This window comes from Salvelinus fontinalis, chromosome 19 (genome assembly GCF_029448725.1).
Source record: "Salvelinus fontinalis isolate EN_2023a chromosome 19, ASM2944872v1, whole genome shotgun sequence".
Lineage (NCBI taxonomy): Eukaryota > Metazoa > Chordata > Actinopteri > Salmoniformes > Salmonidae > Salvelinus > Salvelinus fontinalis.
Window position 1 is genome coordinate 19,079,242 of NC_074683.1, and position 23,948 is coordinate 19,103,189.

The following is a 23,948-nucleotide window of genomic DNA, read 5'->3' on the forward strand; positions in this document are numbered from 1 at the left end:
ACATAAAGTACGATTAAAACTATACAGTGAGTTAGGCAATGAATGTCATTGACACGCAATTTGTTCTTTATGTTGGGCACGTGTTTGGCACTGGACAGGCACCATTTACATTTGCAACCAAAGCAACAATGAAATGTAGATTTACAAAGCAATAATTTGGCTAGACTGCTAGAGAAAAGCAAACTAATATGAGGAGTACATTTTCACTTTTGGGGTCCAGTGTGGTCTATACTTTATTTCCTCGTGCGCTCATTGTGTCAAAAATGTATATTCCTGCCGCTGGGAGAAAGGAAGGGAACAAAATGAGGGTGAAATTATAGAAATACCGAGTAGTGGAAGTTGAATGGATGTGCAAAGTACCTTTCGTATTGTTCTCATCTAAAATACGTACCTCTCTTGATATGAGATTAAGGGCATCATCCTCGGCCGTCGACCTGTCCTTATTGGGATTTCTTTTTCGTCCGGTGCCCTGAGTCCCCATGTCTTGGTTTCTGCCCGATAATTAGGCTACTGGTCCAATTCGTTGAACGTAGAAGACAAATCCAAAGCACGTCGAGGAAAATACTACTGTCACAGTGTTGGGAGCAACATTTGTCAAATCATAAATTCGTTACCGCGCGCGACATTGGTCATGGAGTTACATCCGTCTTCAAGATCTCTTCCTGTGTTGTTTCTATCCAAACGCTAAATTGCAACTTTGTAACAAATGTTTGTATTGAATCCGCAGATTTTTAACACCTGTTCTTCCCAGAGCAATTCCCAAATAGTTGAGTGCTTCATAAAGCTACGTTGACTGGCAATACATCTATTCAGATATGGAATCAAAATGATTGTATAGCCTATGTAAGAAAAACGATTACATAAAAATACAATCTAAAAAAAAATAAAAACTTGGTGAACACGCTTGGAAGGAGCCACGATGCTGTCAAAGTATCCTAAAGTTGAGTCGGTCCCGGATGAGGACATGAGCGAAATACATATTCCGGGGCTCATGCAGCCTTCTCCAGCGACCAAATTGCCATTGAGGGCTATGTTGCTACCGCACTCTCTCACACCCTCTTCGCTATTTTTAATGATGAGTGGTGAGAGCTAAAAACAGAAACCTTATCTTGTAGGTTACTTCTTAAAGGCGTAGACTATGACAAATGGATATGCATATTTCACAACAATATCATATTTGATCCACATATGTTAAAAAAGTGGCCATAATATATGTTCTGTGGAATATTACCCTTTCCCTCCATGTTCATTCAAGTAAGTTCCTATGAAGTATCTCAACGTGATTGGGGTATTTGTATTTTCTTGGAATTATATCATGTACTTTCCAAGTAGTAGCATATTCAGATTGTAGACTAGCAATAAACTACCAAATATGGTTGGTAATATTGTGGTAATTTAAATTCTATTGAGTCATGGTTGTTGCTCCATAAGCCAAACTGTTGCCTAATTGTTGATCCGTGTTCACTATAGGAAGTCCGATAAACTCATTGACTTGATCATAGACGTGATAATACCCAGACAATAACATATTGAGAAGTGTAGTTAAAGTTATTGGACCCCGGAACATTAACCACGTTTCACCCAGTTTTATGACCATAATAATAATACCCATCATGCCTTTTTGTCATACCTATATATAAAAAAAATGACAGCTGCGACGGAAAGAGGAAGTTTCGGTACAAATGTATAATTTGTTCGTTCGACATGGAGGGATCTTTTTGTGTTGGTAAGATTAATTGTTCAAGAAATTCCGGTGGAAACGCTTTTTACGCAAATATTGATAACATATCGAAGTAAACTTGGGAGTCACGGTGATGATATGGTGTACGGTCATCCTACTACGACTCGGTAAACCATGCCGTTTATTAGGCTAGAGATGAAATCAATTATGATGAACGTCACAGAGGGTGAAAGTGCACAATGATGAGCTTGAGATGCTCCTTTCCAATAAATATCGAGGGTCTTATTTGGGTGACAATGATCGATGCTGACTACCGTTTGACAAATAAAAATATTCTTGCTCTTATCCAAAATAATCTCATAATGTAGACTAAACTACCTGCACAGCCTACCTGCACTGTACTTACTCTATTTGCGAGCTGTTTGATAGAGCTATCCGTAGTTGAAAATGCGATTTTTTAAAAACATTTTATTTGGTACACTTATCCGAAAAACTACATTTTGTGTGCACGCACTGATTTGTATCCGCAATAAATGAGTTAGGCTGAAACACCACTGGTGAGAAAATTCACATTAATGTGTGCACGCACTGATTTGTATCCGCAATAAATGAGTTAGGCTGAAACACCACTGGTGAGAATTCACATTAATGCGAATTTTTCAATATTCGCATTAAAAATCTGTCGCCAATTGAATGGAAACCTAGCTAACGTTACTGCCCTGGGTGTCCTCAAACTTGGAAACCTTTCAAAAAATTATCAATCTACTTGGTCTATAAGCAATGACTCCCTCTGGTGTTAGTCACATGTCTTGCAAGGAACCTGAGAGATATCTGGACTAGGGAGACCACAGGGTTGACCATTCAAAAACGTTTAGCAATAAAACAAAAAAGTCATTTTTATGGTGTACTGGTTTTGATTTTCCAATTGTGATAGGGAGAAGGTGTAGCCCCTACATTACCTTGTTTAACGAAGTCCTTTAATAAATAACTGAATACAACTAAACCAAAGATAACTAACCCAAGATAGACCACAGCCTGTCGTTTCCAACAGGAGCAAATGAATCAATGGGCAGAATAAGCAAGGAGGTGGGCAGAGCCAATCACGAGCTAGGGAGATCCTATTGCTGTGTTCTAGCATTATTTGCATATTTCCGTTAGGGAACTGCGACTCTGAAATGCTGGTATGCATTAAGTCAATTCACCCTTGCACTGAACAAAGCACTGTTTAGAACATTTGGCAAAGGTTAAAGTCTATATATATATTACTCCTTAGTAAGGTAACTGATTAAATGTTACCCGAGCAGCATGTGCTTGCTTGTACAGTTTGCTTACATCCAGGAAATGTAGATGGCCTGGTGAGATGCAGACACGCTTGTATTTGCGTGTAATGAGGAAATTCTCAATTTTAAGACACACGTTCATGTACAGTGAAAGAGCAGCAGTGACATTTCCCTTTAAGAAAACACAGGTTCGAAACATCAGGGGTGGAGCTTGCCTAACAGGCCCCAAAATTTTTCTTTTTATGTCGTTTGTCATCTTAGAGCCGACTTTAACTGCTCAGCCAGCAATACCCTCATGTCTGTCATGGACCGGCTAGTACTTAAAACACCCTCCATTCTGGCTTGCAAAGGCGTCGGTTTCCTGTCTCATCGGTGGAAAAAGAAAGGGGGGGAAATATGCTGTACTATCTTAATAAAACAAAAACTTTTTGCATGTCAGCAATCAAGTTAAGATAACTCACAAAATGCAGGCGGTATGATGCATTTTGTATCATACGATGCTGACATGCAAAATATTTTGGGACTGTATTAACAATGGACTAATGAAACAAATACCAAAATATAGTTTTAGGGTGGAATTTTCCTTTAAATCGAGTTAAGGAGGAAACCGATGCCTTTGCAGCCTGAATATAGACTGGTTTATGGGAGAGCCGATCCATGTTGGACACGAGTGTATTGGCGGCTGAGCACGTTGAAGTCGGAAGTAAGATGACAACTGCTGTAAAAGGAATAATTGCGCCGGTTGGCTAGGGTGGAGCATGGAAATAACAAGAAAGATATTGCAATACAAAGCTTGTTTTATTTACTGCAGCAACAAGAACCAGCAATGTTATCACCATTCAATCAATAAATAATGGAGTGCGCCACACACACATTCAAAATTATCTTCAGCACTGTAGCTCGTACAACACACCATCCAATGATAGTTTCGCAATAATTACAACAAGTGCAACCAGTTGAGGGCGTGCCCAGGGAGGAGGAGAATGGATCCTGGAGATATGGGCACACTGCCTAAATACTCAAAATATCAGGCTGCCACTACTGGACACTTCTTCTATGATATCATGACGGTCCGCAAACAAACGTTTAAAGTGCATGCTGTCACCTACTGTGCTGGAATGTATGATCAATCATGATCTGCCCAATTCAGTACCACCATGAAAATAAAGTTCCAAACCAAATAAATCCCTAACTTCTACCACACCCTCCCCAACCCCATTAAACTTTATATCATGCTGAAACACTCTATCTTTAGGATTGTTCAGCATGTCAACAACCATTTCAACAGTAACATCTGATACCCCCAATATCTCTTTTACCATCTCCACAATAACCTTCAGCCTGGCATTTCTGCTTTCCACAACCCGAGTCGTATTGATAACCTTACCAATAAAAGCTATGAAATCAACGTTATTCATTATCAATGTGTCCTTTGACACTGCACATTTATGAGCACAAGATTTCTGAACACGCCTCAAAACCATGCCAGGACAATCAAATCATATCAAATACTATTTGTCACATAAGCCAGTGAAATGCTTACTTACAAGCCCTTAACCAACAATGCTTTAAGAAGTTAAGAAAAAAAGTGTTAAGTAAAAAACATAAGTAATTAAAAAAAATAAAAGTAACATATTTAAACAGCAGGAGTACAATAGCAATAGCGAGTCTATATACAGGGGGTACCGGTACAGAGTCAATGTGCGGGGGCATCGGTTAGTCGAGGTCATTGAGGAAATATGTACATGTAGGTTTAGTTAAAGTGACTATGCATAGATAATAAACAGAGAGTAGCAGCAGCGTAAAAGAGGGGTCTGGTTAGCCCTTTGATTAGCTGTTCAGGAGTCTTATTTATTTATTTATTTTATTTTTATTTTACCGTTATTTTACCAGGTAAGTTGACTGAGAACACGTTCTCATTTGCAGCAACGACCTGGGGAATAGTTACAGGGGAGAGGAGGGGGGTGAATGAGCCAATTGTAAACTTGTATGGCTTGGGGGTAGACGCGGTTAAGTTAACCGCTTGCCGAGCAGTAGCAGAGAGAACAGTATATGACTAGAGTGTCTGGAGTCTGACAATTTTTAGGGCCTTACTCTGACACCGCCTGGTATAGAGGTCCTGGATGGCAGGAAGCTTGGCCCCAATGATGTACTGGGCCGGACTCACTACCCTCTGTAGTGCCTTGCGGTCGGAGGCCGAGCAGCTGCCATACCAGGCAGTGGTGCAACCCGTCAGGATGCTCTCGATGATGCAGCTGTAGAACCTTTTGAGGGTCTGAGGACCCATGCCAAATATTTTCAGTCTCCTGAGAGGGAATAGGTTGTCATACCCTCTTCACAATTGTCTTGGTGTGCTTGAACCATGTTAGTTTGTTGGTGATGTGGACACCAAGGAACTTGAAGCTTTCAACCTGCTCCACTGCAGCCTCGTTGATGAGAATGGGGGCGTGCTCGGTCCTCCTTTAACTGTAGTCCACAATCATCTCCTTTGTCTTGATCACGTTGAGGGAGAGGTTGTTGTCCTGGCACCACATGGCCAGGTCTCTGACCTCCTCCCTATAGGCTGTCTCATCGTTGTCGGTGATCAGGCCTACCACTGTTGTGTCATTAGCAAACGTGATGATAGTGTTGGAGTCGTGCCTGGCCATGCAGTCATGGGTGAACAGGGAGTACAGGAGGGGACTGAGTACGCATCCCTGAGGGCCCCCGTGTTGAGAATCAGTGTAGCGGATGTGTTGTTACCTACCCTTACCACCTGGGGCGGCCCGTCAGGAAGTCCAGGATCCAGTTGCAGAGGGAGGTGTTTAGTCCCAGGTCCTTTGCTTAGTGATGAGCTTTGAGGGCACTATGGTGTTGAACGCTGAGCTGTAGTCACGTAGGTGTTCCTTTTGTCAAGGAGGGAAAGGGCAGTGTTGAGTGCAATAGAGATTGCATCATCTGTGGATCTGTTGAGGCGGTATGCACATTGGAGTGGGTCTAGGGATTCTGGGATAATGGGGTGCCATGACCAGCCTTTCAAAGCACTTCATGACTACAGACTTGAGTGCCACGAGTCGGTCATCATTTAGGCAGGTTACCTTAGTGTTCTTGGGCACAGGGACTATGGTCGTCTGCTTGAAACCTGTTGGTATTACAGACTCAATCTAGGACAGGTTGAAAATGTCAGGGAAGACACTTTCCAGTTGGTCAGCGCATGCTCGGAGTACACGTCCTTGTAATCCGTCTGATCCTGTGGCCTTGTAAATGTTGAAAAGTTTAAAGGTCTTACTCACATCGGTTATAGAGAGCGTGATCAGACAGTCGTCTGGAACAGTTGATGCTCTCATGCATGCATCAGTGTTACTTGCCTCGAAGCGAGCTTAGAAGTAATTTAGCTCGTCTGGTAGGCTCGTGTCAATGGGCAGCTCTCGGCTGTGTTTCCCTTTGTAGTCTGTACTAGTTTGCAAGCCCTACCACATCCGACGAGCATCGGAGCCAGTGTAGTACAATTCAATCTTAGTCCTGTATTGATGCTTTGCTTGTTTGATGGTTCGTCGGAGGGCATAGCGGGATTTCCGTTATGGCCTGCTGGAGGTCATTTTGCAGGGCGCTGGCAGTGCACCTCCTTGCACAAAGGCGGAGGTAGCGGTCCTGCTGCTGGGTTGTTGCCCTCCTACGGCCTCCTCCACGTCTCCTGATGTACTGTCCTGTCTCCTGGTAGCGCCTCCATGCTCTGGACACTATGCTGACAGACACAGCAAACCTTTTTGCCACAGCTCGCATTGATGTGCCATCCTGGATGAACTGCACTACCTGAGCCACTTGTGTGGGTTGTAGACTCCGTCTCATGCTACCACTAGAGTGAGAGCACCGCCAGCATTCAAAAGTGACCAAAACATCAGCCAGGAAGCATAGGAACTGAGAATTGGTCTGTGGTCACCACCTGCAGAATCACTCCTTTTTTGGGGGTGTCTTGCTAATTGCCTATAATTTCCACCTTTTGTCTATTCCATTTGACAACAGCATGTGAAATGTATTGTCAATCAGTGTTGCTTCCTAAGTGGACAGTTTGATTTCACAGAAGTGTGATTGACTTGGAGTTACATTGTGTTGTTTAAGTGTTCCCTTTATTTTTTTGAGCAGTGTATATTGGGACCCCAGTGATCATTCCCTTCAATCTAGCATAAGCACCAGGGACACAGCTTTTAATTTTCTTCCCCCCCCAACCCTCACTAACCTGCTGCACCTGGAACTAATCACAATTTAGTTTCTAGTAAACTCTCCTCCTTCAGTCTTCTTTTTTGGACTTGGCAGTTGGCAACTGTCTTTAAGGTGCATTACCACCACCAACTGGACTGGAGTGTGGACCTCAGTTCATCTTTCAATCAACCACGTGGGTAAATGCTCCTAAAAACCAATGAGGAGATGGGAGAGGCGGGACTTGCAGCGCATACAGCGTCACAAATAGAACCGTTTAGTTAGAAAGTTTAGCGCCTAGATAGAACCGTAATAGAAAGTTTAGCGCCTGGCTACCAGACGTTCGTTGACGCACGCGAGCAGTGCGGGTGCAATGCTTGAATAACAATCACGTGTACATTTATATTACAACACTCGCGCACCAGACGCAGGCGGTGTGGTCAGCATACCAAACATTGTCCTTCAGGCCAAGATATTATTAGGTTTTACATAAACCTTTCATAACAAACCATATAAAAAATCAGGCCATGCCTGCAGGACATGTATGGTGGTTGTGTTAAAGTTGTTTTATTATAATCAACAATAAAGTAGTAGCCAGTGAAATGACTGACTTGTTTTTTGTCTTTCTCATTGAAATAAATGTAATTGTCAAGCTATGTGTGTATGATGCCTTTCAACACCAGTCCATCATCCCACGTGACTGTGGGTATTTTGACAAGCATGATTCAGTTTCAATTCCTTTATTTTGGTGTCCTATGCAGAAACCAAAGTAAAAAAGCAAAGTAAAAAGAAGGCCATTTCCCATATTTATCAGAATTGCAGCACTGCTCTTGTAGCTGCTCGCTGTCTCTGGGGAAATGAGTCTTGTTTTTGCTTTAGCACTTGTATGGTCTTTATCTTGACCTCTTATTTACTGTTTCTTCAGATAGCAGAATTTTGATTAGCTTTACCCTTTTTACAGCCTAGCTGGTGTGAGTTGTGTACGAGTCAGTTATATTGTGGTCTGCGATCCAACGTTGGACTTTGGTTTGATCTTCACCTACAACAAGATAAATTAGAGGACTAACCTTCATAATCCTGCAAGTTTTTACTGGTTTCACATTATTCATTTAACCGTCTTGTGTACTTGTGAGTTCTTAAGCTAAAACTACAACACCAGATATTTGGATTCTATGACCGCTGGCTTTGTCTGTACCAGCAACCGTGGAGTATCCTCTCTGGATGGGGAAGAGACCTCGAAGGAGGGAATCAACAGGGCCCCGGTCCCCTGGGCCAACAACTCCAACAAGAGACACCAGGACAATACGGGTGAAGATGGTGCTGTTGGGCAGCTCTGGGGTGGGGAAGTCCAGTCTGGCATTACGTTTCAGCAAGGATGAGTTCAAAGGCACTTTACCCACCGTAGGCTGTGAGTACACATATACGTGATATAATACTGTGTCATTAGTAGTATTAGGGTGGATACAAGTGTATTGGTATCATACGCATAGCTATTACAGCATTATGCTCAAACGCTCCCTAAAACACTTCTGCGAACAGGCTTTTCTAATTGACCTGGCCCGGGTATCCTGGAAAGGCATTGACCTCATCCCGTCAGTAGAGGATGCCTGGTTATTCTTTAGAAGTGCATTCCTCACATCTTAAATAAGCATGCTCCATCAATTTGAAAAAAACTAGGAATAGATATAGCCCTTGGTTCACTCCAGACCTGTCTGCCCTTGATCAGCACAAAAACATCCTGTAGCTTTCTGCAGTAGCATCGAAAAGCCCCTGCGATATTACACTTTTCAGATTAGGACCAATATACACAGGCAGTTAGGAAAGCTAAGGCTAGCTTTTTCAAACAGAAATTTGCATCCTGTAGTACAAACTCAAAAAAGTTCTGGGACACTGTAAAGTCCATGGAAAATAAGAGCACCTCCTCCCAGCTGCCCACTGCACTTAGGATAGGAAACACTGTCTCTACCGATAAATCCACAATAATTGAGAATTTCAATCAGCATTTTTCTACGGCTGTCCATGCTTTCCACCTGGCTACCCCTACCCCGGTCAACAGCCCTGCGCTCCCCACAGCAACTCGCCCAAATTTACCCCACTTCTCTGTCACCCAAATCCAGATAGCTGATGTTCTGAAAGAGCTGCAAAATCTGGAACCCTTACAAATCAGCTTGGCTAGACAATCTGGACCCTCTCTTTCTAAAATGATCTGCCGAAATTATTGCAACCCCTATTACTAGCCTCTTTAACTTCTCTTTCGTATCGTCTGAAATTCCCATAGATTGGAAAGCTGACGCGGTCATCCCCTTCTTCAAAGGGGGATACACTCTAGACCCAAACTGCTACAGATGTCACGCCCTGACCTTAGAGATCCCTATTATTCTCTATGTTTGGTTAGGTCAGGGTGTGACTCGGGTGGGAAAATCTATGTTTTCTATTTCTTTGTTTTGGCCGAGTGTGGTTCCCAATCAGAGGCAGCTGTTTATCGTTGTCTCCGATTGAGGATCATATATAAGTTGTAATTTTCCGTTTGGGTTTTGTGGGATCTTGTTTTCTGTATAGTTTATTTGCCTTACAGAACTGTGTGCTTTCGTTTTCACTTTGGTTATTTTGTTTGGGTGTTTTTTGAAAATAAATATAATGAACACTTTCCACGCTGCACTTTGGTTCACTAATTTCGACGAGAGCCGTTACAACAGACCTATATCTATTCTACCCTGCCTTTCTAAGGTCTTTGAAAGCCAAGTTAACAAACAGATTACCGACCATTTCGAATCTCACCGTACCTTCTCCGCTATGCAATCTGGTTTCAGAACTGGTCATGGGTGCACCTCAGCTACGCTCAAGGTCCTAAACGATATCATAACCGCCATCGATAAGAGACATTACTGTGCAGCCGTATTCATTGACCTGGCTAAGGCTTTCGACTGTCAATCACAACATTCTTATTGGCAGACTCAACAGCCTTGGTTTCTCAAATGATTGCCTCGCTTGGTTCACCAACTACTTCTCCGATAGAGTTCAGTATGTGAAATCGGAGGGCCTGTTGTCCTGACCTCTGGCAGTCTCTATGGGGGTGCCACAGGGTTCAATTATCGGGCCGACTCTCTTCTCTGTATACATCAATGATGTCACTCTCGCTGCTGGTGATTCTTTGATCCACCTCTACGCAGACGACACCATTCTGTATACCTCTGGCCCTTCATTGGACACTGTGTTAACTAACCTCCAGATGAGCTTCAATGCCATACAACTCTCCTTCCGTGGCCTCCAACTGCTCTTAAATACAAGTAAAACTAAATGCATGCACTTCAACCGATCGCTGCCCGCCCATCCAGCATCACTACTCTGAACGGTTCTGACTTAGAATATGTGGACAACTACAAATACCTAGGTGTCTGGTTAGACTGTAAACTCTCCTTCCAGACTCACATTAAACATCTCCAATCCAAAATTAAATCTAGAATCGGCTTCCTATTTCGCAACAAAGCATCCTTCACTCATGCTGCCAAACATACCCTCGTAAAATTGACCATCTTACCGAACCTTGACTTCGGCAATGTCATTTACAAAATAGCCTCCAACACAAATTAGATGCAGTCTTACACAGTGCCATCCGTTTTGTCACCAAAGCCCCACCACTGCGACCTGTATGATCTCGTTGGCTGGCCCTCGCTTCATAATTGTCGCCAAACCCACTGGCTCCAGGTCATCTACAAGTCTCTGCTAGGTAAAGCCCCGCCTTATCTCAACTCACTGGTCACCATAGCAGCACCCACCCGTAGCACACGCTCCAGCAGGTATATCTCACTGGTCACCCCCAAAGCCAATTCTTTCTTTGGCTGCCTCTCCTTCCAGTTCTCTGCTGCCAATGACTGGAACGAACTGCAAAAATCTCTGAAGCTGGAGATTCTTACCTCCCTCACTAGCTTTAAGCACCAGCTGTCAGAGCAGCTCACAGATCACTGCACCTGTACATAGCTCATCTGTAAATAGCCCATCCAGTCTACCTCATCCCCATACTGTATTTATTTATCTATTTATCTTGCTCCTTTATACCCCAGTATCTCAACTTGCACATTCATCTTCTGCACATTCTACCATTCCAGTGTTTAATTGCTATATTGTAATTACTTCGCCACCACGGCCTATTTATTGCCTTACCTCTCTTATCCTACCTCATTTGCACATGCTGTATATAGATTTTTGTACTGTATTATTGATTGTATGTTTGTTTACTCCATGTGTAACTGTGTTGTTGTATGTGTTGAACTGCTGTGCTTTACCTTGGCCAGGTCGCAGTTGTAAATGAGAATGTGTTCTCAACTAGCCTACCTGGTTAAATAAAAAAATATATTTAAAAAATATATTTAAAAAATATATTTATTTCATAAGGTTGCCAAAGCGGCCACTCTAACTTCGTATTAGGGATGTGGATTAAAGTTTGAGTAACATTGTAGTATGTCATTGTGCTTAACCTCTAGTTGAAGAATGTTGCCTGTTAGGGTAGGTTACTGTATGTCTTCATTCTACCTGGTGTCACAGTATATTCTGCCCCCCCCAGGTGCCTACTTCACCCAGGTGGTGTGTCTGAGTGATGTCACATTTCACTTTGAGATCTGGGACACGGCGGGACAGGAGAAGTACCACAGTGTCACCCCGCTGTACTACAGAGGAGCCCATGCAGCACTGGTGGTGTACGATATCAGCAAACGAGTAAAGCTAACACACAAATGCAAACACACGAACACAAACTGTGCCTTTCTCACTCATCATTTATCACGATAAATGTAGAACTACCCGTAACCATGGTAGCATCCACATTTAATGGAGAAGTGTTTCGAAACATATTCTATTTATATTTACACTAAAAGTGACTACAAAATTACACAATACATTATTTATTTATATTGGGCACAAAATAATCTGAAATACAACCAAAACAAATAGCTAATGCATCTAACAAGTTTGTAGAGCCACAAGCTTGATGTATTCATTGTGTGCTAGAAATATGGGACCAAATACTAAACTTTTGACTACTTTAATACACATAACTGAATTTGTCCCAATACTTTTGGTCTCCTAAAATAGGGGGACAATGTACAGAAAGTGCTGTAATTCTGAAACTGTTCACCCGATATGGATGAAAATACCCTCAGATTAAAGCTGACAGTCTGTACCTCATAGTCATCATATACACTACTGGTCAATAGTTTAAGAACGCCTACTCATTCAAGGGTTTTTCTTTATTTTTACTATTTTCTACATTGTATTCTCTCAACCAGCTTCATGAGGTAATCCCCTGGAATGCATTTCAATTAACAGGTGTGCCTTGTTAAAAGTTAATTTATGGAATGTCTTTCCTTCTTAATAAGTTTGAGCAAATCAGTTGTGTTGTGACAAGGTAGGGGGGTATACAGAAGATAGCCCTATTTGGTAAAATACCAAGTTCATATTATGGCAATTACAGCTCAAATAAGCAAAGAGAAACGACAGTCCATCATTACTTTAAGACATGAAGGTCAGTCAATAGAGCAAATGTCAAGAACTTTTAACGTTTATTCAAGTGTAGTCGCAGAAACCATCAAGCGCTATGATGAAACTAGCTCTCATGAGGACCGCCACAGGAATGGAAGACCCAGAGTTACCTCTGCTGCAGAGGATAAGTTAATTAGAGTTACCAGCCTCAGAAATTGCAGCCCAAATAAATACTTCACAGAGTTCAAGTAACAGACACATCTCAACATCAACTGTTCAGATGAGAATGTGTGAATCAGGCCTTCATGGTTGAATTGCTGCAAAGAAACCACTACTAAAGGACACCAATAAGATGAAGAGACTTGCTTGGTCCATGAAACACGAGCAATGGACATTAGACCGATGGAAATGTGTCCTTTGGTCTGGAGTCCAAATTTGAGATTTTTGGTTCCAACCGCTGTGTCTTCGTGAGACGCGGTGTGGGTGAACGGATGATCTCTGCATGTGTATTTCCCACCGTAAATCATGGAGGAGGAGGTGTTATGGTGTGGGGGTGCTTTTCTGGTGACACTGTTTGTGATTTATTTAGAGTTCAAGGGACACTTAACCAGCATGGCTACCACAACATTCTGCAGCGATACGCCATTCCATCTGGTTTGGGCTTAGTGGGAATGTCATTTGTTTTTCAACAGGTCAATGACCGAACACACCTCCAGGCTGTGTAAAGGCTATTTTACCAAAAAGGAAAGTGATGGAGTGCTGCGTCAGATGACCACAATCCCCCGACCTCAACCAAATTGAGATGGTTTGGGTTGAGGTGGACCGCAGAGTGAAGGAAAAGCAGTCAACAAGTGCTCAGCATATGTGGGAACTTCTTCAAGACTGGTGGAAAAGCATTTCAGGGGAAGCTGGTTGAGAGAATGCCAAGAGTTTGCAAAGCTGTCCTCAAGGCAAAGGGTGGCTATTTGAAGAATCTCAAATATAAAATATATTTGTTGGTTACTACATGATTCCATATGTGGTATTTAATCGTTTTGATGTCTTCACAATTATTCTACAATGTAGGAAATAGTAAAAGTAAAGAAAAACCTTTGAATGAGTAGGTGTTCTAAAACTTTTGACCGGTAGTGTAAGTGCTGCAGGACAGAGCCAAAACAACAAAAAATGTGTCACTGTCCCAATACTTCTGTCACTCACAGTGTGTGTGTGTTTAGGAGAGCTTCATAAGGGCCCAGGTGTGGCTTCGGGAGCTGGAGAAGCACTATATCCCGGCTTCCACCGTGATGGTACTAGTAGGAAACAAGGGGGATCTTTCAGAGCTGCGCCAGGTGACAGTACAGGTACTGTACTCACCGTATACAAACAACACACTCATGCATAATCACACTTGCACCAACCCCTATAACACACCACATACACTGTACACGTTACAGCAAACAAACACATTCACCCAGACTGTAGGGAGACTCAGTCATACATACAGTATGTCCCATGTGGATATTAACGGTACTCCAATATGATGATCAATTTGACATAAACATCCCTTCTCCCACCACACACACATACACACATTGTACTGTACTTTCACATTGGTCACCACATGACAGCGGTGCAATGTACCACTCATATTTGATTAGTACTTGATCCTCTCTATTCATTTCATAGGAAGGGCACAGTCTTGCCGTTGACAGAGGCTTGCTTTTTATGGAGACCTCGGCCAAGTCAGGGAATCAAGTCAGTGAACTGATGCTGGCTATTGGTAAGTAGTCAGGCACTCTGGGTGTGAAAATATGTCTCAATTTATGTTCTTTGATATTCATAATTGTGACACCTTTGAATTTGTATCTCTGAAGATAGACCACTAGAGGGCAGCAGATAGACAAATATATATTGTTCATATTTCTTATACTGGGGAACAATATGGTCTATACAGAAAAGTGAGTAAGCAGCAATGCTCGGTGAGACATATCAAATGTATTTATAAAGCCCGTTTTACATCAGCAGATGTCACAAAGTGCTTTACAGAAACCCAGCCTAAACCACAAACAGCAAGCAATGCAGATGAGCAGCACGGTGGCTAGGAAAAACTCCCTAGAAAGGCAGGAACCTAGGAAGAAACCTAGAGGGGAACCAGGCTCTGGGGGGGTGGCCAGACCTTCTGGCTATGCCGGGTGGAGATTATAAGAGTACATGGCTATTAAGGCCAGATCGTTCTTCAAGATGTTCAACTGTTCACAGATGACCAGCCGGGTGAAATAAGAATCACAGTGGATGTAGGTCAGTAGGTCAGTGCAACAGGTCATTATCTCAGGAGTAAATGTTAGTTGGCTTTTCTTAGCCAAACATTCAGAGGTCAAGACAACAGGTGCGGTAGAGAGAGAGAGAGAAAGTCGAGGACAAGGTAGCACGTCCGGTGAACAGGTCAGGGTTCCATAGCCGCAGATAAGGTTCCATAGGACTCCATATAAGACTGGAGAATTACACCAACCATAACTCTAGCCCCTCAGCACATAGACTATTGTAGCGTAGATACTGGAGGCTGAGACAGGGGGAGGTCTGGGGACACTGTGGCCCCATTCGACGATACCCCCGGACAGGGCCAACCAGGCAGGATACAACCCCACCCACTTTGCTAAAGCACAGCCCCCACACCATTAGAGGGATATCAACAGACCACCAACGTACTACCCTGAGACAAGGCTGAGTATAGCCCACTGAGACCGCACAAGCCCAAGGGAGTGCAAAACCGGACAGGAAGATCACGTCAGTGACTCAACCCACTCAAGAGACGCATCCCTCCTAGGGACGGAATGGAAGAGCACTAGTAAGCCAGTGACTCAGCCCCCGTAATAGAGTCAGAGATTCACAGTGGAGAGAGGGGAGCTGGCCAGGCAGGGACAGCAAGGGCGGTTCCTTGCTCCAGTGCCTTGCCATTCACCTTGGCACTCCTGGGTCTGACTACACTCAATCATAGGACCTACTGAAGAGATGAGTCTTCAATAAAGACTTAAAGGTCCAGACCGAGTCTGTCTCTCAAATGGATAGGCAGACCATTCCATAGAAATTGAGCTCTATAGGACAAAGCCCGACTTCCCGCTGTATGCTTCAAAATTCTATGGACGATACAAAGGCCTGCGTCTGGTGACTGTTATTAAAAGTAAAAACCGAGTGTTTGGCAGGTAGCCAAATATCAACAATCAGCACTGAGACAAGTCCTGAAGTTGTGATTTTGTGGTTGTGGTAACTAACACTGGCTGTGGTAACTAACGCTGGTTGTGGTAACTAACACTGGCTGTGGAAGTGCTGAGTTGCATATAGAAGGATGCGGTGTGTGTGTGTGTGTGTGATCCCTCTCTGTCTCAGCCCGCAGGGTGAAGAGGTGTACAAGTGAGCATCAAAGCGGTCTGACAGAGTGGCAGGAGACAGAGTTAGTGAACCTGCGCCGCTCTGAGACCCTACAGCACCCTCTTGCATCCTGTTGCCCCTCCATTGGACCCTAATGTGTGTTGTGTGTCTGATATTTTTGTGAGGAACTGTATGTTCAAAGATTTAAGTTTAAGACAATGACTTCTCAATGACCCAAGATCAGCTCAGTTAATCCATACCATTGTTACAATGAGTTGTCATAATGCTGCATCAAATGTACGTTATCCCAGGGGCGTTGGCAGACACAATGTAAGTAACTTAATTTATGTGCCCCTAATTGCACCGAATACCTCTGTTTATCTTACAGCTATTGTATGCGGTACTCATGTGCCTATGAACCAGAGTTACAATGTTAGCACTGAGGCGGTGTGCCCTAGTAGGAAGTCCACTGTGTGCAGCTCACCATGTACTATCAGCTCCAATATAAATAACATGAGCAAGTCTACTTCTGATAAGCTTCCCAGTAAAGCGGGAAAAACAATTAAGCATCCCAGAAAAGTGCTAGAAATAGTCAATAACTTTCTTGTAACAGATGACATCTATATTCTGACTGTGTCTGAAACTCACTTAGATAATACCTTTGATGATACAGTGATGGCAGTACCTGTCTATAACATCTACCGAAAATACAGAAATGCCAACGGGGGTGGTGTTGCGGTCTATATTCAGAACCTCATTCTTGTAAAGCTTAGAGAGGATCTCATGTTAAATCTTATTGAAGTAAAATGGCTACAGGTTCATCTGCCTCACCTAAAGTCCATTATTGTGGGAAGCTGTTATAAACCACCAAGTGCTAACAGTCAGTATCTGGATAATATGTGTGAAATGCTTGATAATGTATGTGATATCAACAGAGAAGTATATTTTCTGGTGATTTAAATATTGACTGGCTTTCAGCAAGCTGTCCACTCAAGAAATAACTTGACTGTAACAAACTGTAACCAGTGCCGGCAACCTGGTTCAGGTGTCACGGCCGTCAACAGAAGTAGACCAAGGTGCAGCGTGGTCAGCGTACATATTCCTTTATTTATTATGACGCCGACAAAAACAATAAACAATCCAAAACAACCGTGAAGCTAAAGGGCTATGTGCCACAAACAAAGTCAACCTCCCACAAAGACAGGTGGGAAAAAGGGCTACCTAAGTATGGTTCTCAATCAGAAACAACGATAGACAGCTGTCCCTGATTGAGAACCCTACCCGGCCAAAACATAGAAATACAAATAATAGAACTAAAGAACATAGAATACCCACCCCAAATCACACCCTGACCAAACCAAATAGAGACATAAAAAGGATCTCTAAGGTCAGGGCGTGACATCAGGTTATCAGTCAACCTAGCAGGGTAGGTACAAATAGCACAGGAATGAAATCATCAACATATGTTGACCACATCTTTACTAACGCTGCATAAATGTGCTTTAAAGTAGTATCCAAATCCATAAGATGTAGTAATCACAATATAGTAGCCATATTTAGGAAATCCAAAGTTCCAAAGCCTGGGCCTAATATAGTGTATAAGAGGTCATATAATAAGGTTTGTTGTGTTTCTTATGTTCATGATGCAAATAATATTTGCTGGTCTGTGGTGTGTAATGAGGAGCAACCAGACAATGCCACTTGACACATTTATGAAATTGCTTATTCCAGTTACTAATAAGCATTAAAATAATTACTGTAAAAACTGTTAAACCCCCTTGGATTGATTAGAAATAGAAAAATTGTATGGTTGAGACGGATGAGGGAAAATAAATGGCAAATGGGTCTGGCAGGCAAACGTACTGCAAATTAAGAAATCATGTGACTAAACTAAATAAAAATAATCTATACTATGAAATAAATTAAATTATATAAAGAATGATAGTAAAAAGCTTTGAGCACCTTCAATTAAATGTTGATTCATTGAATCAGATGGCTCATTCATCACAAAACCCACATGCCAGCAACAAATGCTGACAATATATATCCAGGTATATCTGACCAAATTTTGAAAGACAAGCATTGTACTTTTGAATTCCGTAGAGTGAGTGTGGAAGAGGTGAAACAAATATTGTTGTCTATCAACAATGACAAGCCACCAGGGTCTGACAATCTGGATGGAAAATTACTGAGGATAATAGCAGGCGATATTGCCACTCCTATTTGCCATATCTTCAATTTATGCCTACTAGAAAGTGTGTGACCTCATGCCTGGAGGGAAGCAAAAGTCATTCCGCTACCCAAGAATAGTAAAGCCCCCTTTTATTGGCTCAAATAGCCAACCAATCAGCCTGTTACCAACCCTTAGTAAACTTCTGGGGGGAAAATTGTGTTTGACCAGATACAATGCTATTTTACAGTAAACAAATTGACAACAGACTTTCAGCACGCTCATAGGGAAGGACATTCAATCACAGCACTTACACAAATGACTGATGATTGGCTGAGAGAAATTGATTATAAAAACATTGTGGGGGTTGTTTTGTTAGACTTCAGTGCGGCTTTTGACATATTCAATCATAGTCTGCTGCTGGAAAAACGTATGTGTTATGGCTTTACACCCACTGCTATAATGTGGATAAAGAGTTACCTGTCTAACAGAACACAGAGGGTGTTCTTTAATGGAAGCCTCTCCAACATAATCCAGGTAGAATCAGGAATTCCTCATCGTAGCGGTTTAGGCCTCTTATTTTTTTCAATCTTTACTAACGACATGCCACTAGCTTTGAGTAAAGCCAGTGTGTCTATGTATGCGGATGACTCAACACTATACACGTCAGCTACTACAGCGACTGAAACAACTGCAACACTTAACAAAGAGCTGCAGTTAGTTTCAGAATGGGTGGCAAGGAATAAGTTAGTCCTAAATATTTCCAAAACTAAAAGCATTGTATTTGGGACAAATCATTCACAAACCCTAAACCTCAACTACATCTCGTAATGAATAATGTGGAAATTGAGCAAGTTGAGGTGACTAAACTGCTAGGAGTAACCCTGGATTGTAAACTGTCATGGTCAAAACATATTGATACTACAGTAGCTAAGGAGCATTCTATCCATAATAAAGTGTTGCTCTACCTTCTTAACAACACATTCAACAAGGCAGGTCCTACAGGCCCTAGTTTCATTGCACCTAGACTACTGTTCAGTAGTGTTTTCCGGTGCCACAAAGAGGGACATAAGAAAATTGCAGTTGGCTCAGAACATGGCAGCATAGCTGGCCCTTAAAGGTAAATGGAGAGCTAACATTAATGATATGCATGTCAATCTCTGTAAGAAGTGTTGACAAGCTGAATGTACCGAGCTGTCTGTTTAAAATACTAGCACACAGCTCGGACACCCATGCATACCCCACAAGACATGCATACCCCCCTCCCCCAGAAACCAGAACAGACTATGGGAGGCGCACAGTACTACATAGTGTCATGACTACATGGAACTCTACTACACATCAGGTAACTGATGCAAGCAGTAGAATCAGATTTTTTTTAAACAGGTAAAAATACACCTTATGGAACAGTGGGGACTGTGAAGAGACACACACAAAGGTAAAGACACGCACACGCATACATTATAATATTGTTGTATGGTGGTGTTATACATTTTGTATTGTAGATATGTAGTGGTGTAATAATGTTATATGCTGTACTGTTTTATATTTTGTTTCAAATGTAATGTAAGTGCTTTAATGTGTTTGGACCCCAGGAAGAGGCAGCAGCTAATGGGGATCCCTAATAAATACATATACACCAAGTCACTCGGCTCTGTCATATCCTCACATGGTCTCTCCTGTCATTGCTATGCAGATGACACTCAACTAGTTTTCTCCTTCCCCCCTTCTGACACCCAGGTGGCAACATGCATCTCTGCGTGCCTGGCAGATATCTCAGCTTGAATGTTGGCCCACCACCTCAAGCTCAAACTTAACAAGACGGACCTGCTCTTCAACCCGGGGAAGGCCTGCCCACTCAAAGACCTCTCCATCACGGTTGACCGCTCCACAGTGTCTAACTCCGAGTGCAAAGAACCTTGGCGTGACCCTGGACAACACCCTGTCGTTCTCTGCAAACATCAAAGCAGTTCCCGCGGGTTCATGCTCTACATCAGCCGTAGAGTACGACCCTACCTCATACAGGAAGCGGCGCAGGTCCTAATCCAGGCACTTGTCATCTCCCGTCCGGACTACTGAAACTCGCTGTTGGCGACAGAATGCTGCAGCCCGCCTGGTTTGCAACATTCCCGAGTTCTCCCATGACACCTCGCTCCTCCGCACACTCCACTGGCTTCCAGTCAAAGCTCGCATCCACTACAAGACTGTGATACTTGCCTATGGAGCAGCAAGATGTACATTACTGTCGGTTTTAGATTTTAGGGATGTTATATATATATATGCAGGCCTCAGCCACTACCCTGAGGGCACTTGATTCAGTGTATCATGCAGCCCTCAGGTTCCACGTCTAACACATCATTGTGATCTCTACAGCGCTGTTGGCTGGTCGTCATTGACCTTGCGTAGGCTTAAACACTGGTATACACTGATTTATAAGGCCATATTGGGTAAAATGCCATTTTATCTCTGTTCCATTTAAGTCAGGTCAGTAAATAAATATAAATTACGGTCCCATTCTGATTTGCTTCTAACAGTACCAAAAATTAGAACAGGTCATGGTAGAAATAGTTTTAGTTACTAAGCACCGTTGTCCTGGAATTCTCTTCTGAACATTTTAAAATGTGATGATCTAGTTTCGTTGGAGGAGTTTAAACACTTGATCGATGTATATATCATAGAAGGGTGTCATTGTTTTTAGGCCAGCTGTTTTTAGTCAAGATGTTTGTGTTTTTAATGTAATATGTCATTGTTGTACTGTATGTGTGTTTATAGTTTTGCTTAATGTTGTGTTAGTGTATGTAAGTTGTTTTGTCTGAAACGTTGTTCCCCCTGCTGCTATTGGACCAGGTCTCTCTTGGAAAAGAGATATTATCTCAATGAGAAACAAAACATGTATAAATAAAGGTTAAAAAAAAAGAGGAGCTGCCCTCCCTAACTTCAGGCCATACTCAAATCCTGCACCCCAACATGAGCACTCCGTTCTGCCACCTCTTGTCTCTTGGCCCTCCCACCCCTATGGGAGGGCATCACCCGCTCAGCCCAGTCCAAGCGCTTCTCTGTCCTGGCACCCCAATTGTGGAACCAGCTTCCCTCTGAAGCTAGAAGAGCAGAGTCCCATCTTCCGAAAGCACCTGAAACCCTACCTCTTCAAAGAGTATCTTAAATTATCCCTCCCCCCCAAAAAACTTTGCTGAACCAACACTTGCAATTGACTCCTCCCCCCCACCCCTTCTTCTAGTTCTGACTTTGCTGATAGCTAGTTTATTGATGAAAAGTTTACTTACGATGCCTGTGATATGTGGTTGTCCCACCTAGCTGTCTTAAAATTAATGCATTAACTGTAAGTTACTCTGGATAAGAGAGTCTGCTAAATGCCTCAAATGTAAATGTCAAAATATATCAGCATGGGACTCTTTCTTTCACAATGTTTTTGATTTTATTTTTCTTCTCAAGACACTCAAGCAATATTTTTTCAGAGGATCGTTCCAAGTTTCCAACAGAGTGCATCTTATTTCTTGCTGATTGAAAACATGGTTGTGGGTTGTGTTCATTAGGGCACGCAATGTAAAATGTTTAAAAACTTTTTTCAGGGGGAGCTGCCCTGGCGCTGCAATCAAAGCACTGTACTACAGTGATGAGGTGCCACTACAGCCTGGGGTTCGATCCTAATCTGTGTCACAACCGGCCGTGACCAGGAGCCCCATAGGATGGGGCACAATTGGCCCAGCTCCGTCTGGGGTAGGTAAGGGTTTAGCCAGTGGGGCTTTCCTTTCTCATCGTGCTCTAGCGACTCCTTGTGACATGGCTGGGCGCTTGCAAGCAGACTGCGGTTGTCAGTCGAACGGAGTTCTCTCTGACACATTGGTGCTTCTGACATCCGGGTTAAGCGAGTAGTGTGATAAGAAGTAGGCAGCCAGGTGGGTCATGTTACGGAGGACGCGGGACTTGGCCTTTGCCTCTCCCGAGCCCATTAAGGAGTTGGAGAGATGAGCCAAAGGACCTAATTCGGGGAGAAAAAGGGGCAAAAAACAAGCTTGTGGCCATACTACTCTGAACACGCCTGTTCAGGGTCAGGCCAGGTTGTACAGGGATGGGAGAACGCCTGGGAATACCAAGTGCTGTAATCCCCCAAAAATAAGTAAACTAGCATTTCTCGTTGGATAAATTAATCCAGGTAATCCGTTTTCTTCCATTTTGTCCTGAATGAGCATGGCCCGGGTCTTTATTGTGTTACAGAACTTGAGACAGAAACTTAGGGCTACTTGCAGTTCTATGACAATATGAGTGAGAATATCTCACTTAATGGTGATTTACTCAGGCGTATTCTCCAAAGGAAGTACCAATCACACCATATGTTGGAGACAGACAGGTCGAGTGGTGAATGAGGTAAGCCCCTTTCCTCTTCATAAGACGCCACTCGCCCTGCCTCTGGTCATTCTCAAGCATGCCTCTCTTTCAAGCAGGGAAAAGTGGTAAGATAGCTCACTAATATTATCATAGAACCGGGGTTCTATGATGCAAGTAACCCTAAGTTCTATTTAAAATATACTGTATCATCTCTATATCTCACTTTATGTGGATGTAAACTCCTCCCATAACACGGGCATTCTCTCCAAAGCTATTCCTAACAATATCACCCATCAGAGGCCTCGACACGGAAAGTATGCGCCAACAGTCAGTAAGACCTCATAAACGTATGATAGGTGACCTAAAAAGCCCAATACTCTCGCTCCATCCAAGTAAAAGTGCAAAGCACATACATGACACGAACAGAGGAGACGCGAGGGCTGGTCAACCACAAGCTCTAAGGTGAAGCAAGCATAGTTGTCACTAACCTTAGACATTGAAGGTTGGATCGGGTAATAAGGTTACTTAGGAAATCCCCTGCCAACAGTAGGCAAGAATGGTGGACTTTCACCTTGTGTAACTCGATCCCTCATTTTGCAGGCAGGCAGACAATAAAGTGGCCAGAAGGAGAGGTATTACCTCTCCACGCTTTCCACCAGCAGTCCGGAAGCCCTAAAAAGGCTCCCAGACTAGGTGCAAGCGATGCGCACCCTCTATCAACAGAGTAGCAGAGGGTTTTACCCAACTATCGGCGCCTGTATGACATGCCGAGATAGTAGTTTAAATGGACCTTGGCAGTGGAGATCTTCCTTCTGTCCAAAAAAGGTTATGTGATGAAGCATTAAACGCCCAGGATACAGAGCATTAAGAAATGATCTGTTCAGGCCAGACCACTTCTCAAAAACACATCACTAGTTTCCGCAGTGAGCGTAAAAAGAGGGGCACTGGCACTCTGGATGCTGATGATCCTGAGTGGCAGGTGTGTCTCATTCAATCTTTATCTCTCACGGGTCACGCCCAGAGGGTCACGGCATGAGTGAGGATGGTAGATTTCTCTCTGCGTATGGGTCTGAGGATCAAATCAATCCCAGTGTAACTGCAACTGCCAGGGCTGGTTGTAAGCAAGAGAGTGATCTCCGCAACCAAGGTATCCCTGGTCATCGAAGGGGCTCAGGGAAGAGGGATAAGGCTATTTTAATGGAGTGGAGAGAGCCAGGCATGGAGGAGGAAAGGCGTGGGGCATCACCCTAGTCAAAGTGTCAGCGCTTCCATCCTTTTGTCAAAACTATGTGGGAATGGAGCCTCCAAACAACCCTCACAGGGTAGTCATTTCTAACAGACTGTGGAATCTCTCTGGATAGACTCTCAGAAGTCGATAACACCGCAGGGGCTGAGAGTGTCCCAGTTAACTGGGGTATCTTGCAATGCGTTCTGTGCAATATGGGCATAGTGTTTTTCCATAACACGGCTCTGT

The 23,948-nt window shown here is 43.1% G+C and overlaps 2 protein-coding genes across 8 annotated transcripts in view; one reads left to right on the top strand and one right to left on the bottom strand.

The window, feature by feature from the left end:
- LOC129816461 (leucine-rich repeat flightless-interacting protein 2-like) overlaps positions 1-1,085 on the bottom strand; it is an 81,058-nt gene extending 79,973 nt beyond the window's left edge. For 2 of the 7 annotated variants that reach the window (XM_055870984.1, XM_055870979.1), the window contains exon 1: positions 392-1,084. In XM_055870984.1, the coding sequence (XP_055726959.1) occupies positions 392-481 (90 nt within the window). In that variant the 5' untranslated portion in view covers positions 482-1,084. Of the gene's footprint in view, positions 1-391 lie in introns of all 7 variants that reach the window. The other 5 variants (XM_055870982.1, XM_055870981.1, XM_055870985.1 and 2 more) reach the window with 4 other exon arrangements.
- A 6,728-nt stretch (positions 1,086-7,813) lies between these two features.
- On the top strand, positions 7,814-19,774 carry LOC129816463 (ras-related protein Rab-17-like). The gene is made up of 5 exons (XM_055870986.1): positions 7,814-8,545; positions 11,699-11,850; positions 13,827-13,952; positions 14,278-14,371; positions 15,976-19,774. Exons 1-5 carry the CDS (start codon positions 8,359-8,361, stop codon positions 16,110-16,112), a joined length of 696 nt encoding a protein of 231 aa, XP_055726961.1. The 5' UTR covers positions 7,814-8,358; the 3' UTR covers positions 16,113-19,774.
- The last annotated feature ends 4,174 nt before the right edge of the window (positions 19,775-23,948 follow it).